A 15,800-nucleotide genomic window follows, 5' to 3' on the forward strand; every position below is an offset into this window, starting at 1 on the left:
CCCGTTGTGCCACTTGTGCCGCTTCTTGACATGGGTTTTGACTTTAAAAAAATATGTAATACACTTTTATACGACTGTTAAGGTACTTAACAATCAGAATTGATTGCAGTATTTCTGTTTAATGTGGTAGGCTATTGCTTACCATTAATGTTTTCAATAAAAAGCAACCTAGGTAGAGAATATGGTCTGAGAAGATCTAGCAGCTCCATAATGAGTTGTCTTGGATGGCGATTTTTTTATTTAGCCTCGTCAGGCAAAATGTCAAAAGGTTTAAGGGTTGACGAATAAATAAATTGGCATGGACTTAACAGTTACGCGGCCGGTGTTGTGTGGAAGTCTGTTTCCCCCATGTTTCCCTTTAGTGTAGTGTTTTTATAGCATTTTTATCACATTATACGTTTATTATTTATATACATTGAAAGTTTTAATGGCTACTGAGATGTATATGTGTGCATTTATGTAATGTATCTTGACTGTTCTTGATTGTAAGTCATTTATTTTTACAGTATGAATCATATTATATGTATAATATATATTTATTATGTTTGGAAACATAACCGTTTTAAAACAAACAGTAGATAAAAAAAGAAAAGAAAAAGACAGGCTATGTTAAAAGACATAAAACTGTCACATATGAAATATTTAATAAATTGTTTAATAGAATACATGATATTATTGCTTTTTAGTATAACCAATTGAAATCTTTAATCTTTCTAAATAAATTATTAATGTAACGTGATGAAAACGCTATAAACATAGAGGGAACAGACTTCAATGAGGAACAAACACCGGCGCCGTCTTTGATTCATTAGTTCTGATACCAAATAAAGTCAACTGCATAAATAGTCCCGTATCCATTGCAAACATATTTTATTACAAGTCTTAAAAATGTCCATAACATAAAATCATTGTCAGCATACCATAGTTTGACTTGCACTGCGCTGCGCTGATTTCTAAAGACTGCGACGATAGCGTTTTGCGCTCAAACAACGCTAAGAGAGAGCTTACGAATGGTCCAGACCAACCTTACGAAAGTGTGACTTACAGAAGATATACTTATGGTACGAACGTTTTGGGAATCATGCCATAGAGTTAAGAGAGAGGTTAAGGAATAGGTTAAGAACTACTTAGCGATAAGAACGTTTTGGGGAACCGGGCCCTGGCTCTTCCAAGCTTTATATTGGTAGAAAATGAAGTCCATGACTTTCAATCCCAAAAAGTGCATCCATCATTCACAGAATTAATCCACACGGCACCAGGGGGTTAACACCAAAGGCCTTATAAGGGAAAACAATGCAATTAATATATTTAACATATTAAATATATAACATATTTAATACTTTATAAACCATAATAACTAGCTTCGGGTAGCGGCCAATGTGCATTCACCAGAGTGCATCAGCCTAGGACATAGTCACATTACTGTAACAGTGAGCCAATAAAACTTTTCTAATTTTTTTAGTCACAAATTTTGTTGTATGTCAGCACTGATTTAATTGAAGATGGTAAAATACATGAAAAATTTATAATATTTCAGAATATTGATTTTACGCTATAAACTGTAACACTTTTACACTAAACAAGTCTATTAGCTATGTTAAAAGAGTTTGTGTTGTCAGCGCCATAAATATTGGAAAAGAGGCACATTTTATGTTATTTAAGCTATTTGCCAAATTTTATTCCAGTTACAGTCATATAATGAATATTGGCTTATTGATCTTTTTTAAGCTACTGCACATTGGCCAGCATCAGTTTGAGATCATTGTATTCTCCTTTTTCCAGCCTCCAGAGAGACAGATTGTGGTGGGTATCTGTGCCATGTCTAAGAAGTCCAACTCCAAACCTATGAAGGAGATCCTGGAGCGACTGTGTCTGTTTAAATACATCACAGTGGTTACGTTTGAGGAGGAAGTCATTCTGAATCAGCCGGTGGAGAAGTGGCCACTCTGTGATTGTCTCATTTCCTTTCACTCTAAAGGTTAGCGGCATCCTGTTTACATCTCTTTTTTTTTACCTGAAAAACACATAAAATACATGTTCTGCACTGTTTAAGGAAGTAAATTCATGGAATTGTTTGAAATGAGGAATTATATGTGACCTTGTTTAAAAGAGTCAAACTTTGCTATGTCTATTTGCATGTCAAGCTGGCATGGACTCCACAAGAAGAAATAGATCACTTTATTTGTCCTTATTTATTGCACGTTCATTATATATACACTTTGATCTGACAGGATTCCCACTGGATAAAGCTGTCGCTTATGAAAAGCTGAGGAATCCATTTGTCATCAATGATCTGGACCTGCAGTACTTTATACAGGACAGGTGAGCTCAGTCTCTTCTGCAGGGGTAACCTCAGGGAAAAAGTCCAATCTTTAAATGTGGCTATCACAAATAAGACAATTACAAAACTGAAAGTACAGTATATTTACATAAAAAGTAAAGGAGCTGACAGAAAGTCAGTGTTTGTAATTTTCAGTTTGATGGTCTTGACTCCTGCATTACAGCCATGTTGTTAATGCACTTTAAACCTCACCCATAATTTAATTCTACCAGCATTGCAGCTGCATGATAACATTAAAGCTCACTTTAATGGCCTGTGCTCTTCTCTGAAGCAGAGACTCAGTAAAAATCCTGATTAAATTAATGTTTTTGTCTCTCGTCTCAAGTGACACTCCTGGTTATGCAGCTTGAATGGTGGCATATTAAAACAACCCTTTGAACGCTGTACATAATTAGTTTTAGCTCTTTATGTGATATGAATGCCTTTTGTGTGTTGCATGTTTTAGGAGAAGGGTGTATGGAATCCTCAAGGCTGAAGGTATACAGCTCCCACGCTATGCTGTTCTGAACAGAGACCCTGCAAGACCAGAAGGTTTGTCCATAAATCTCACAATAACAGAATGTAACTTAACCTGATGAAAGAAACAGATAGTGTGTTTAAATTCCTCTGGGATACGCATTTATTAAGTTTTATGTTCTGAGACATGAGGATGAGTTCATATGATGACATAACGTTATAATAAAATAATAATTTGACAAATTTAATATTCAGTCTGCATAGAAAATGTTTTAGTTCCATGTGAATAAAAAAATCTAACAGTATTTGATTTGTTTAAGCCTGTTTTTGTTGTTTTGCAGCCTGTGTCATGCTATTGTAAATAGAGTTCACCTAAACAATTTCACAGGACAAGATGTGCCATGCATCCATGAATCTGCCATTCAAATCAGTATTCAAAACATAGTGCATGTAGTTTCAAATACCATGAGTAATATCTACACATCAGCCAATCACGTGGCAGAAAATTAGTGCATTTGGGCGGACAGAAACCATGTTTAAAAAAAAAAAATCACACTGTGGCTGTATGCACGCCATTTAAAGGTCACATAACACACACATTTTCTGCTAATCTCATGTTAATCTTGACTACCTATCTTGAGTAGTATTGCATGCTAGAGCTGTAATCGGGCCTTAAAAGTTAGGCCCGAAATGTCCGGAGCCCGACAGAATGCAGCCCGAACCCGAACGTACATTTAGATTGACAGCTATTTAAAAGCCCGAACCCGTTTACAGGCCGACATTATTTAAATGTGCGCACACACACAGCTTTTGTCAAGAATGAGAAATTTACACAGGTTTTAACATTATTTATTCATGACTAATAATCTACACGCCACTTGGAAGTTGAAACAAAGAAATAAAATAAGTCATCTGTAACATTGTAACATCTCATTCTAAATAGGCTTATGCAATACACTATAAATATGCCAATACAATTATTATTTCTTAACGAATTAAATTAAGATAATACATTCTGAATTAAGATGGGTATTTGGCAATAACGAAATTAAGAGAAAGGCTCCGCGGGATTTGCGTCGGCACTTCTCTCCATTACTGCCAACATTAGTCTATATCCTCTGTCTAAATTATGTATTTAAGACTCGATTCATATTTAGTTATACATTGAAAAACCTACTCACCAAGATTAGGCTACATGTTTTTGATGAGGAAAATCATTAAATCCAATCCACTGTAAATGAATTCAGCGCGATCCTGCGCTACTGATTGAACTTGAACGCTCATTTACCTCACAAAGCCGGAGCGCAAGCCCGAGCCCGCCCCGAGCCCGTGTAAAATGTTAGAAAGGAAGCCCGAACCCGCCCGAGCCCGTCGGGTCCCGACGGGTTCCGTCGGGTTCGGGCAAAGATCTTCAGCTCTATTGCATGCTTCATATTTCTGAAGAGTCTTAAGTTTTATCAGATTTATAAAAGAAAGATCGGCTGTACTGTTACAGTACTGTGCAAAAGTCTTAGGCCACCATGCTACCATTAGATGTGTTGTTTTTGCAATGTTATAGTGATCATATATAATTATTTCTCAGTTTCTTTATTAGAATACAACCAGTAAATACAGAAAATGTGTATGTAGTATTAAAAACAGTATAAAAGTAAAAGCTGACGTGTGAAGTATTTAGGGTAAACTCCCCTTCCACTTGAGCAATAGCAGGCAGCTGCAGGGTCTCTTAAACTTAAATTAAATTAAATCCGAATTTCTAATTCTAATCAAATGACTTCAGGACTTCAGTCTCATCAAAAATACTGACCGATGCCTGAAGAAGATATTTAGTTCTGAAATGGTTTTGTTTTTAATTTTTTGTACATATTTCCTGTATTTTCTGTTTGTATCTTAAAGAAGAGTGAAAAATAAATATGAATGGACTTTAAAACTTTGCTTAAACAACAGCAAGCTGGTGATGGTGGCCTAAGACTTTTGCACAGTACTGTATTTTTCTAAAAAAAAAATAAACGAGTTACTGGAGGCGTATCGTGGGTGGAGCGAGTCACTAGCAGCCAACACACACAAAACATTATCCCACTATCTCTGGACAACTTCTTATTCCCTACATATCGTTTACATTATATGCACTTACTGATTGCCAACAAAACATTTAATGCAGTTGTACTTTCCTTCTGAAACTCGTGACCCAATTGGGGCCGAGCCATTTCAACAAAATCCAGCTTTTAACAAACATACTTCCACAACTCCTCTGCTACCCCGGATAAACAAACTATATCCATTGTTTTCATAATCTCATTAGGAAGCTAAACAAGCTTAAATTTCCCTCACAAACAAAAACGCACTTCTCTGGTGAGGTAGATTTTATGTCAGCTCTTGGTTGCTGACTGTGTTCATGCACTTTTCTGGATAAGGTGCCTATATAAGGACTTCCACTGTTTCCAGAAGTGAAATTGCCCATAAACAAATAAAGCTAGATTGTTACATATGAATCTGTCATGTTCGAAAAAACTTTCCAAAACTTGTATGAACCCTGGCGAAGTGCATTCGGCACAGAAATGCTCCATACTGCTTTTTTGTAACTGCCTATGTTTAGCATAAGGAATACAACTCTTTAACACTGTTAACAGAATGCATACAATAGCTTTAGACCCCCCTTTAATAAAGTACCTAGTTTTCAACCCTCAATAAAATGTGTACGATCAGTGGATATATGCATGTAGTATAATAGTGTTGCGCGAAATGCCCCATTTTGAGTTGTCTTTATCTTTAACCTGTGAGATCGCTGATACACGATAGTATCGGGGGGTGAGGCAGTAGTTTACTTATTTATTTATTTGTTCATGTTTTACTTATTTATGACAAGTCACTTGATTGATGGACAAAAAAGAAGCAAGGGCAACACTCTCATTAGCGCAATCTTCTTAAAACTGATTGCGGAAAAGCCCAGGCGCTCTAAAATTTTCCGCGTGCCAGGGAGCGGGAACAACACACTTGTTGGTTTTAACTCTTACTAACAACCTCTCTAGTACAAGTAAAAGCCGCACGTATTACAAGCTTATGTGTGAGGAAGAGTCGGAATCATGCGCAATACAGAAGGAGTCCATGCCGTGCACATTCAGGTCTGAGCAAGAGTCCAATCATTAAGTTTAGGTGCGTGCGAGAAGAAATCCACATGCGTTACAAGCTCTCTCGCGCAAAGTGAAACCCACAAACCATCTCATGCGAGGAAAATGCACATGTTAATGTAACACTATAATGATAATCATAATAACCATCGGCAACTATCATCATTAAAGTCTGCTATTGGCGATATGTCTGACGATTGTCGATACACGATACAATCGTCTATCGGCACAACCCTATAGTGTTAATACGTTTTTGACACGCTACATCTGCTGTATTCACATTGTCATGTGACCTTTATATTTGCTGACCTATGACGTACAAAAAATTACCACAATAATGATTTACTCAAGCGCTGTTAAACAATTGCAGTTTACTTATTAGACTTCAGCAGCAGAACACCACACACGGGTGCCAGTGTAAAGTCAACTTCACATTTCTTTTTGTAATTTTCAAAGCTTTAACAAGTAAAAAAAAGAAAAGGGGAAAGGCTGGGTTATTGTAAATATACAAAAAAAAGTAGTAGATGTATTTTTCCCCAAGGCTTTAGTTTTACTATTTTTTGTAGATAGTAACATAAACATCACATTGTCACATCATGAACCTGAAGAAGAGAATGAAAACAACTGACTCCTCGTGCACAAACACACAACATGTTGGTTTAGCAGTGCTACTTGCACAGATGCTTGCTAATAAACTATAAATTAAATTGAAGGTTACATAACACACACTGTTTCTGCTATTTACTATATAGAAAAGTATTAAATCCTTCATGTATCTAAAGACTTTTTAGTTTGAGTGGATTTATAAAAGACAGATGAGCTGTACTGCTACTTTCGGAAAAAAGAGCTCTTGGAGGACAACACACACAAAATAGTATCCCACTATCTCTGGATAACTTATCGTTTACAATGACAATTTAAATGTCATTTACATTATATGCACTTATGTGACATGTGATGCAGTTTTACTTCCCAGCAAGCAAAAACCAAGACGTTGAAATGATGGCTAACTATAGACCCAATATAGACCGGCTATGAGTAACCCACTTCTACCCTAAATAGTCTTAAATTTGGCTACATGCCATAACTTGAAGATGTATGATATTCCAACATGTAGGCAAAGTCAACAGGTGTTCAAGGTGTTTGCTTTCATTTGTTTTAAACTTATACGTATCGTGTATTCTTGGACTATGGTAGACGTCTATTAGATTTTCACTGACAGCCCAAATTTAGCCTGGTTTTAGCCCAAATTACTGCCTTCGACTCATGACATGGTTGTTTTATCACTGGGACCGCCCCATTTTAACGAAATCCAGCTTTTAACAAACACACTTGCACAACTCCACTGCTACCCTGGATATATCAACTATATCCATTGTTTCCATAATGATGGGTTTATTTGGAAGCTGAACGAGCTTAAGTTTCCCTCACAAACAAAAAACTATTCCTTTGTGAGGTTGAATTTGTGTCAGCTCTTGGTTGTTGTGTGCGTGCGCTATTCCGAAGGAAGTGCCCGTATAAGGACTTCCACTGTACTTCCATCACAGTTCCGAAAACACATTTGTACCATTGTTATTTCTTGGTCTAAACCTGCTGACAACTTTTACTCGAATGGGGTGCGCTTTCTGCTCGTATACTTTCAGAAACTTGTACAAACCCTGGCAAAGTGCATTCGGCTTGATTTTTACATAATTATGGACCAAAATGATTCTGCCAACTGTGGAAGTCTTATTTTATGTGTCCATCTTACATTGTACATGTATCTACTGGTTGGAACCTCTGATTTGTGCAGCAATGAGCATTTTTTTTGTATGCAACTTTGTCAGCACAATGACAACTTCTGTGTTTGGTTGTAGAATGTAATCTGGTGGAGGGAGAAGATCATGTGGAGGTAAATGGAGAGATTTTTCAAAAGCCTTTTGTTGAGAAGCCAGTGAGTGCTGAAGACCACAACGTCTACATTTACTACCCAACATCAGCAGGAGGGGGCAGCCAGCGGCTTTTTCGCAAGGTGTGGTCCACACACACGACGATAACAACTCTTTTTCAAAACCAAATGTAATGCAGCAATAACCATCTACTCTTGTAACAATCTTGGTTTCAGATGTATTTATATTTTCTTCATCTACACTTTAAATACTTTTACTATAATATACAGTACTGTGCAAAAGTCTAAGGCCACCATCACCAGCTTTGTTGTTTTAGCAAAGTTTTAATGTCCATCCATATTTATTTTTCACTCTTTTTTTTTAAGATACAAACTGAAAATACAGGAAATATGTACACAAAATTAAAAACAAAACAATTTTCAGAACTGAATGTCTTCTTCAGACATCAGTCAGTATTTAGTGTGACCTCTCTTGGCACAAAACACATCTTGAGCTTTTTTGAGGAGACTGAAGTCCTGAAGTCATTTGATTAGAATTAGAAATAAGGATTTAATTTAATTAAGGTTTAAGAGATCCTGCAGCTGCCTGCTATTGCTCAAGTGTAAGGGGAGTTTACCCTAAATACTTCACACTTCAGCTTATACTTTTATACTGTTTTTAACACTACATACACATTTCATGTATTTTCTGGTTGCATTCTTATAACGAGACTGAGAAATAATCATATATGATCACTATACAATTGCAAAAACAACACATCTTATGCTGCGTTTACACCAGCTGTGGTAGAGGCGTGAATTGCGAGTGATTTCAATGTTAAGTCAATGTTAAGACGCGTTGACGCGCATCTGGGGGTCTCGCGGTGCGGATGAGGCATTTGGGCGTCGAGCAGTAGACGCAATTCCGCATGATTCACGCGTCTAGCGCGAATTAAGCATATGACGCGGTACGCGCGAATGGTGCTTTTTGTGCATTTTGCATTTGACTTGAATTTAACGCCGCGTTAACCAATCCAGTGCCTGCTTGCTGCTATGGCGGCACCCCCGCCCGGAGCATGAAGGCTTGATATTGTCCATGAGCAGTCATGAGGAGCTATACGACACAAGTTCTTATCTCTATAGAGACAGGAATAAAAAGGACATCGCTTGGAAGAGTGTCAGTGAGGACATTGGGCAACCTGGTAAGTTATAAATACACATTTCACTTTTAAATCACGTGACGTTTATTGACCCACGACGTTTATCGACCCGCGCCGTTTATTTTCCCACTATAGTAAGGTGACTTAAATACAAACCGGTAACTCTCTCAATAAATGCACAATCAATATCAGCCATCCTGCAAACAGACAACCGCATAGCACTTGCCCCTCCCACAAGAAGCGGACTTTGCCCTTGACGTGCATCAAATGCTTGCCTTTTCCGCACGTCTAGACGCGAATGCATTCAAACTGTTCAAGCGGCAAACTAGGCGCGGTAGACACGATTTTGATGCCTGAAACGCGGTTGGTGTAAACGCAGTATTATGGTAGCATGGTGTCCTAAGACTTTTGCACAGTATGGAAATACATTTTTTTTTATATTATATTTAAATAATACTTTTAATTTTGAATACTAATCAGAAAATGTAAACATTACTACATTTGTATAACCCTGATAAGACACTTAGGTTCAATCTTACCCCCAAGCCACTTTAGTTTTCTTTAGTTAAAAAACATGGTTCCCTTCATCTCAGTGGAATAAGATTTTGTGACTTTTCCAGATTATCTATCAAGATTGATATAAAATAAACTGGACTTGATTCGGTCGTTCTAAAGAGGTGTAAAATATGTTACTTAAATAGTCCCTTGGGGGTAAAAATGACCCCAATTTTTTGTCAAAAAAAAACCCAATGCATCCAGAATAAATATGAAAATCTTAACACAGAAAGGTAGGCCTGGTACTAGAGCACAAATGCAACATAGAAACGACGAAGGCTTGTTAGCCGCAACGCGTAGGTGTATTTGTCACCTGTTTTAAATATTAAGCCATGTGAAATAAAGGCTTTTTAACTATTTCGACACCATTCGAGTGCCTTGGATTTTTCTTATAAATTGTATCACTATAGTAATTTGAGCATGTGGTCACATCCAGTGAAATGAATGGGCCTCTATGGGCCTCTGCTAGTCGAAGTGATTTATTTCCTATAAACTGTAACTGTTTTTTTTTTCTAAACACCAATTGGCCGAATTCAACACATTACATCTAGATCAATATCTAAAAACAATTTATGTCAAATTTTGATAATAATTTATGAGAATTTTTCATACAAATTTGATATTTTACAGGCAAGGTAATGGTGTAGTTGAGGAATTAAGTGGTAAACGGGTACAAAAATACTTCATATCTCCCAAAACACAGCATTACGTATAGATGGGAAGTAAACAAAAAAATATATTTATTATTTGTATAATTAAAAATTTATAGATTTTTTTGTAATCACTCTTTTAATTTCTGGGGTCATTTTTACCCCCGCGGAACTATAACGTATACAGGAAAATCAGGGGTTATGAGGGTTAAAGGGGTAAAAATATGTGAAAATCAGAAAGATAGACGGTCCAAACTGTGTATCTTTAACATGCTGTGTTTGTATTAATATGCTCTTAACCACTGATCCAATGAAAAGATTCTCAAATGACAAGTGGAAAAACACTGTGGAGCCCATCATCACGGGTTGTGTAAAGTAAACAGGGGTTTTGCATTGTGCTTTGATGTTCTTCTGATCACTGTATCTCTTTCAGATTGGCAGCAGAAGTAGCGTCTATTCCCCTGAGAGTAATGTCAGAAAGACTGGATCATATATCTATGAGGAATTCATGCCTACAGATGGAACGGATGTCAAGGTATTGCAATGTGTTATCTGGCTAATGCAAGCTAATGACAGCTCATTTCATGACGGTCTAATGCTTTCTGTGTGTATTTCTACAACAAAAACAAGCAACATATTTGTTAATTTAGTGTTTTATGCAGTGTTCTTAATAAAATTAGCTTTTGATGCAAGGTATTTGTTACGGTTTTGTTATGGTATTAATCTAGTATCTATACCCGAGTCTTGAATTCTAATAAGGTATTGATTGAAGCTTGGGGTCACTTAACTAATGACTGAATTTGTTGGCGAACTGTCTCTTTTTGTTTTTGTCTGGAAAGATGACAGATAAAGTTAATAAGGTTGGAAAATAATTGTGCATATAAAGGTAAAAGTTAATCTGTTCTCCTGTTTTTGTCCACATCAGGTGTATACTGTCGGTCCTGACTACGCCCATGCGGAGGCCCGTAAATCTCCGGCTCTGGATGGGAAGGTGGAGCGAGACAGTGAGGGGAAAGAGGTCCGCTATCCTGTCATCCTTAATGCTAGAGAGAAACTCATTGCCTGGAAAGTCTGTTTGGCTTTTAAGGTAAATCAAGGTGTCAACAGCTTTACTCACATCAGGTTAAGCACACATATAATCAAACAAATCTGATATTATAACTCTCGGTTTCAGCAGTAACAACATGAACAAACGGCCATCGTGGAACAAACGTAACTTTCGGTAAACTCCGCTAAGAATCAATAACAACAAAGTCATTTTAGAGTAGTTTATTTCTGATAACAAGCTAAATAAATAACAAGTAGATTACATTAGTTCATTTTCATAACTAAAGCGTATAAAAACGACACTGAGCTAACATTGCTGTGTAAAATGTGTACTATAATGTATGTGTGTCAACTACAAACCGGCTGCCAAACCTCCCTTCACATAGCGGTGATTCATGATCGCCGTCTCCCGTCGTCTTTAGGAAACTAAAACATTTGTCATTTTTGACGAGGTATTTGTTCCACAGTTCATTTTAGCCACTAGCCAGACCATTAACCAAACAGAAACCGGATGTAAAGTTTGTTTAGATATTTGATAGTTAAGGGGGGCTAAGGGGGCAGGCATATGCAACCTATAAATAAATAAAAATCTTTATAGTAGTTTTATTCAGTAGTTTTCACCGTAAACTGAAATCTTAGCAATTCTGTTGACAGCAAACGGTGTGTGGGTTCGACCTGCTTCGTGCCAACGGTCAGTCATACGTCTGTGATGTAAACGGCTTCAGTTTTGTGAAGAACTCAATGAAATACTACGATGACTGTGCAAAGATCCTGGGGTTAGTATGAAGGACAAATCCAAAAACAATCTTTGCCAAGTTTATTTTTCTGTATTTCAACATTAGATCTGATGCTAAAATGTTTTATTCATGGCATGCTATATATTTTTTTAAAGGCATTGAATTGTCCATGAATAACCAGATGTACCACTCATTTAAGCTGTTTTTCTTCGTACAACAGGAATACCATCATGAGAGAATTGGCTCCACAGTTTCATATCCCATGGTCGATACCCTTGGAAGCAGAAGACATTCCCATAGTTCCCACAACTTATGGAACCATGTATGTCTTATTTAAAAATATTACAGACTTTCTACTCACAGAAGGAATAATAATATTGCATATGTACATACACACTATTTTAAAGACAACTGGTTTACAAGCTGTAATTAAAAGCACTTTAAACATTTAAACAAAATGGTGCCATTGAAAATAACCAATGCTAACTTTTATGTCAGTACCTCATTGCAAGATACAGAGCGTTTTTGACATCTTGTCATATAATTTGTAAAAGGCATAATTTAAGAAGTGCTTAGTCTTTCATGGAGCTTTCGAAGAGCTCATTGCACATGCAAAATTAGTGCAAAACAGACACATAGTTGTAGCACTTTACTGCCCACCTCTGGGCAGCACGATGATAAGCCAAATTAATCTAAGGTGATACAGTTGTTCATTGTTTGTTTGTGTTAGTTTATTGTGCATTAACAAATGTTACCAGATGGTTGAAGCTAATGTAATTAATGAAGTTAACTAATGTAAACAAATAGAGCTTTATTGTAAGGTTTTACCAAATGCTGAGACAGCATACGAAACCAACACTGTACCTATGAGCACTATAACCTCTAATGCTTGGCCCCTAATAATGAACCTTTTTTTATGTAAAAGCAGTGCAATAATGAAGAAAGTTTAGCATTTTTTTTTTGCAAGTTTTAGCATTGTTAGCATTGTTATGTATTCATTTTAAATTGTGGTGTTCGGCTGTTATTCAGTGTGATTTTAAGTGCTGTCATGTGACCTTTAGGATGGAGTTGAGGTGTGTTATTGCTGTAATACGACATGGTGACAGAACTCCAAAACAGAAGATGAAAATGGAAGTTCGACATCAAAGGTACAAATGTTTTTGCTTTATTCTGCTCCTGAAAAATCACTGTTGTAATATAAAAATTACTTTTAATTGATCTTAAGGTAATGTGATTAATGATTTACTGTGAAAACCCCACATATTGTTGCATAAATTTTATTTCTATTTTCTTGTCCCTTTCAGATTTTTTGATCTCTTTGAAAAATTTGATGGTTACAAAACTGGAAAGCTAAAACTGAAAAAACCAAAGCAACTTCAGGTAAATAAATGAGTTTTTGCATCTCAGTAATATTATTCTTTACAATTACATTACATCTTTAGTGCAGATATACACAGAGTATGTTTCTGTGTTGAGAAGAACTGAATGCACATTTTTATAGCTGTTTTAGTTTGTTTGTTTATTTTTCTTTTTTATAGGTGTTCTAGTTTTAAACCATTTATTGAGAGATGCTGAAAACAGCAAGACAGATAAATAAGTTGCCTGTGTATAGAAGGCCTGTATCTAATAAAAAATCTCAGACACAATACACAGACCTGTTTTCACAATTGTCTACTTTGGACAGATTCACAAATTTCATTAAAAAAGATTTCTGTGTACATTTTATTGCTTTATCTGCAACAAAAATGTAATGTCTTACATGCATTGTCTTCATTTGGGACATTTAATATATTTTCTTAGCAAATATTGAAATGTGATTGATCAAATTCATAAATAATCTGCATTAAATTTCTAATAGATTGTCAGCTCTTCAGTTTAAGATGAGATGAGTGATTGTTGTTGTTTATTTGAATGTGACAGGAAGTGCTGGACATTGCCAGGCAGCTGTTGCTGGAGCTCGGTCAGAATAATGACTCCGAGATCGAGGAGAGTAAAGCAAAGCTTGAACAACTGAAAACTGTCCTTGAAATGTAAGCAATTCCCACAATTCACGTCTGGCTCTTGATTTTCATGTTTTTATCTTTACAGTGCTTCATTCTCTATGTTTATTCAGGTACGGTCACTTTTCTGGCATTAACCGCAAGGTCCAGTTAACATATCTGCCTCATGGTTGCCCTAAAACCTCCAGTGAAGAAGAAGGTAAGGATGTGTTTGTGTGTTTCTTGCTTCTGTTTGTTGTCTTTTGACCTTCCATTTTGTTTGTCATTTACTATAGTTTGCCAAGATATTAACACTCTGAAGTCGACCGGGGGGGGCGCAAACTCTTTATTTTTCAATCACTCCGCAAAGAGACTTTGATAACTCTGCCGATTTTGGACATACAGATATGATTTATACATCATTTAAAACGTTAAAGTGTCTAGTGTTTTTTTCTCTCGCTCCCAATAACAACAGAATGTTGTGCTTTTCGCAAAATTAAGAAAATAAACATGATGCGCATTTTGTTCTCTCTCCCTCAGTGAAGTCCTTTCAGAAACGCGTCAGAAAAAATAAACTGTAACTTAACGAATACTTGTCATAGAAACAAAAGATACATGTCTACATAATGCTTGGAATGTCTGCTTTTAACTGATGTAAGTGACAAATATTGTAATTCGTTGTTAACTATATTAGAAGAGAGAGATGTACCGTCTTTCCCCTGTTACTCCATTATCTATAATGAGCCACGCCCCGCTCCATTGAAGAGAAGAGCAAAGATCATCCATATTCATTAGTCAACTCCACAGTCAATGGAGACGCCGTCTCTGCAGCCATTCAGTGTGTGTGCTTCATCAAACAGTACGCGATCGTTGTCCAAACACACACACAAACACACGATGCCTCATATTTGACGCGCTTTGTGGTATCATTATAAAAGATGCGATTGCAAACATCACATCTACTTGTTTACTCTCACCTGTAAATAAAGTTATCTCCAGACAGACGCGAGTGTGTGTGCTTCGTCAGTGTGACGCGATGTCCAAACACACACACAAACACACGATGCCTCATATTTGACGCGCTTTGTGATATTCTTATAAAAGATGCGATTGCAAACATCACATATACTTGTTTACTCTCGCCTGTAAATAAAACTTCTCTCCAGACGCTAATGTTTTCTTTGTGCTTCCGTCAGACGCAATTGACGGCCAAACGCACACACAATGCCTAACAACGCCCTTCAGCCGTTACTTATTCACGATACAGCACAGGCTCTCGTACCTTATTGCTTACTTATAAGACTTTTGCCATTATTATGTTTTTAAGCAACTGAAAAAAGCACAAATGTCAGTGCAGGTCAAAACTTCTCCAGGGCCCTAAAAACCCCTTAGACCCCAGAGGGTTAATTTGCAGCTTCTGTAATACAGTGATATTGATAAAGGTGTGTGTTCATGTTTAGATGTAAGAAGGGACGACCCATCTCTGTTACTGGTTCTGAAGTGGGGTGGAGAGTTGACCCCAGCTGGCAGGGTTCAGGCTGAAGAGCTTGGTCGGGCATTCAGGTGTATGTACCCTGGAGGACAAGGTATAAACACATCTTAGTTTTTTAGTTTATTGCTTTACTCTTAGATTATATGAAACATATTTTATGTGACTACATTGTTTTGATACTAATAGACAAATGTTTTATTCAAAGACATGTTTATTTGATATTTTTTCAAAAGCATTTGCTGAAGCAAAGCATGTGCTGAACACATTTAAAGGAATTGATTTCTTGTATAAAACATTGTAAATAATTATCTCTTTACAAAGTTATTTTGTATTCACCATTGAATTGCCTCATTGACATGGAAATTTGATTTTAGAAAAATAAAAAATACTA

General features: G+C 36.6%; 1 protein-coding gene across 12 annotated transcripts in view; it reads left to right on the forward strand.

The window, feature by feature from the left end:
* Positions 1-15,800, forward strand: part of ppip5k2 (diphosphoinositol pentakisphosphate kinase 2) — a 52,098-nt gene that overhangs the window by 7,933 nt on the left and 28,365 nt on the right. For all 12 annotated transcript variants that reach the window (XM_065271601.2, XM_065271603.2, XM_065271604.2 and 9 more), the window contains exons 3-15: positions 1,783-1,978; positions 2,232-2,322; positions 2,787-2,872; positions 7,779-7,933; positions 10,588-10,689; positions 11,080-11,241; positions 11,856-11,977; positions 12,159-12,260; positions 13,000-13,086; positions 13,243-13,318; positions 13,859-13,968; positions 14,052-14,137; positions 15,378-15,503. In XM_065271601.2, the coding sequence (XP_065127673.2) occupies positions 1,783-1,978; positions 2,232-2,322; positions 2,787-2,872; positions 7,779-7,933; positions 10,588-10,689; positions 11,080-11,241; positions 11,856-11,977; positions 12,159-12,260; positions 13,000-13,086; positions 13,243-13,318; positions 13,859-13,968; positions 14,052-14,137; positions 15,378-15,503 (1,501 nt within the window). The remainder of the gene's footprint in view (positions 1-1,782; positions 1,979-2,231; positions 2,323-2,786; positions 2,873-7,778; positions 7,934-10,587; positions 10,690-11,079; positions 11,242-11,855; positions 11,978-12,158; positions 12,261-12,999; positions 13,087-13,242; positions 13,319-13,858; positions 13,969-14,051; positions 14,138-15,377; positions 15,504-15,800) is intronic.

Source organism: Paramisgurnus dabryanus, chromosome 10 (genome assembly GCF_030506205.2).
Source record: "Paramisgurnus dabryanus chromosome 10, PD_genome_1.1, whole genome shotgun sequence".
NCBI classification, from domain to species: domain Eukaryota; kingdom Metazoa; phylum Chordata; class Actinopteri; order Cypriniformes; family Cobitidae; genus Paramisgurnus; species Paramisgurnus dabryanus.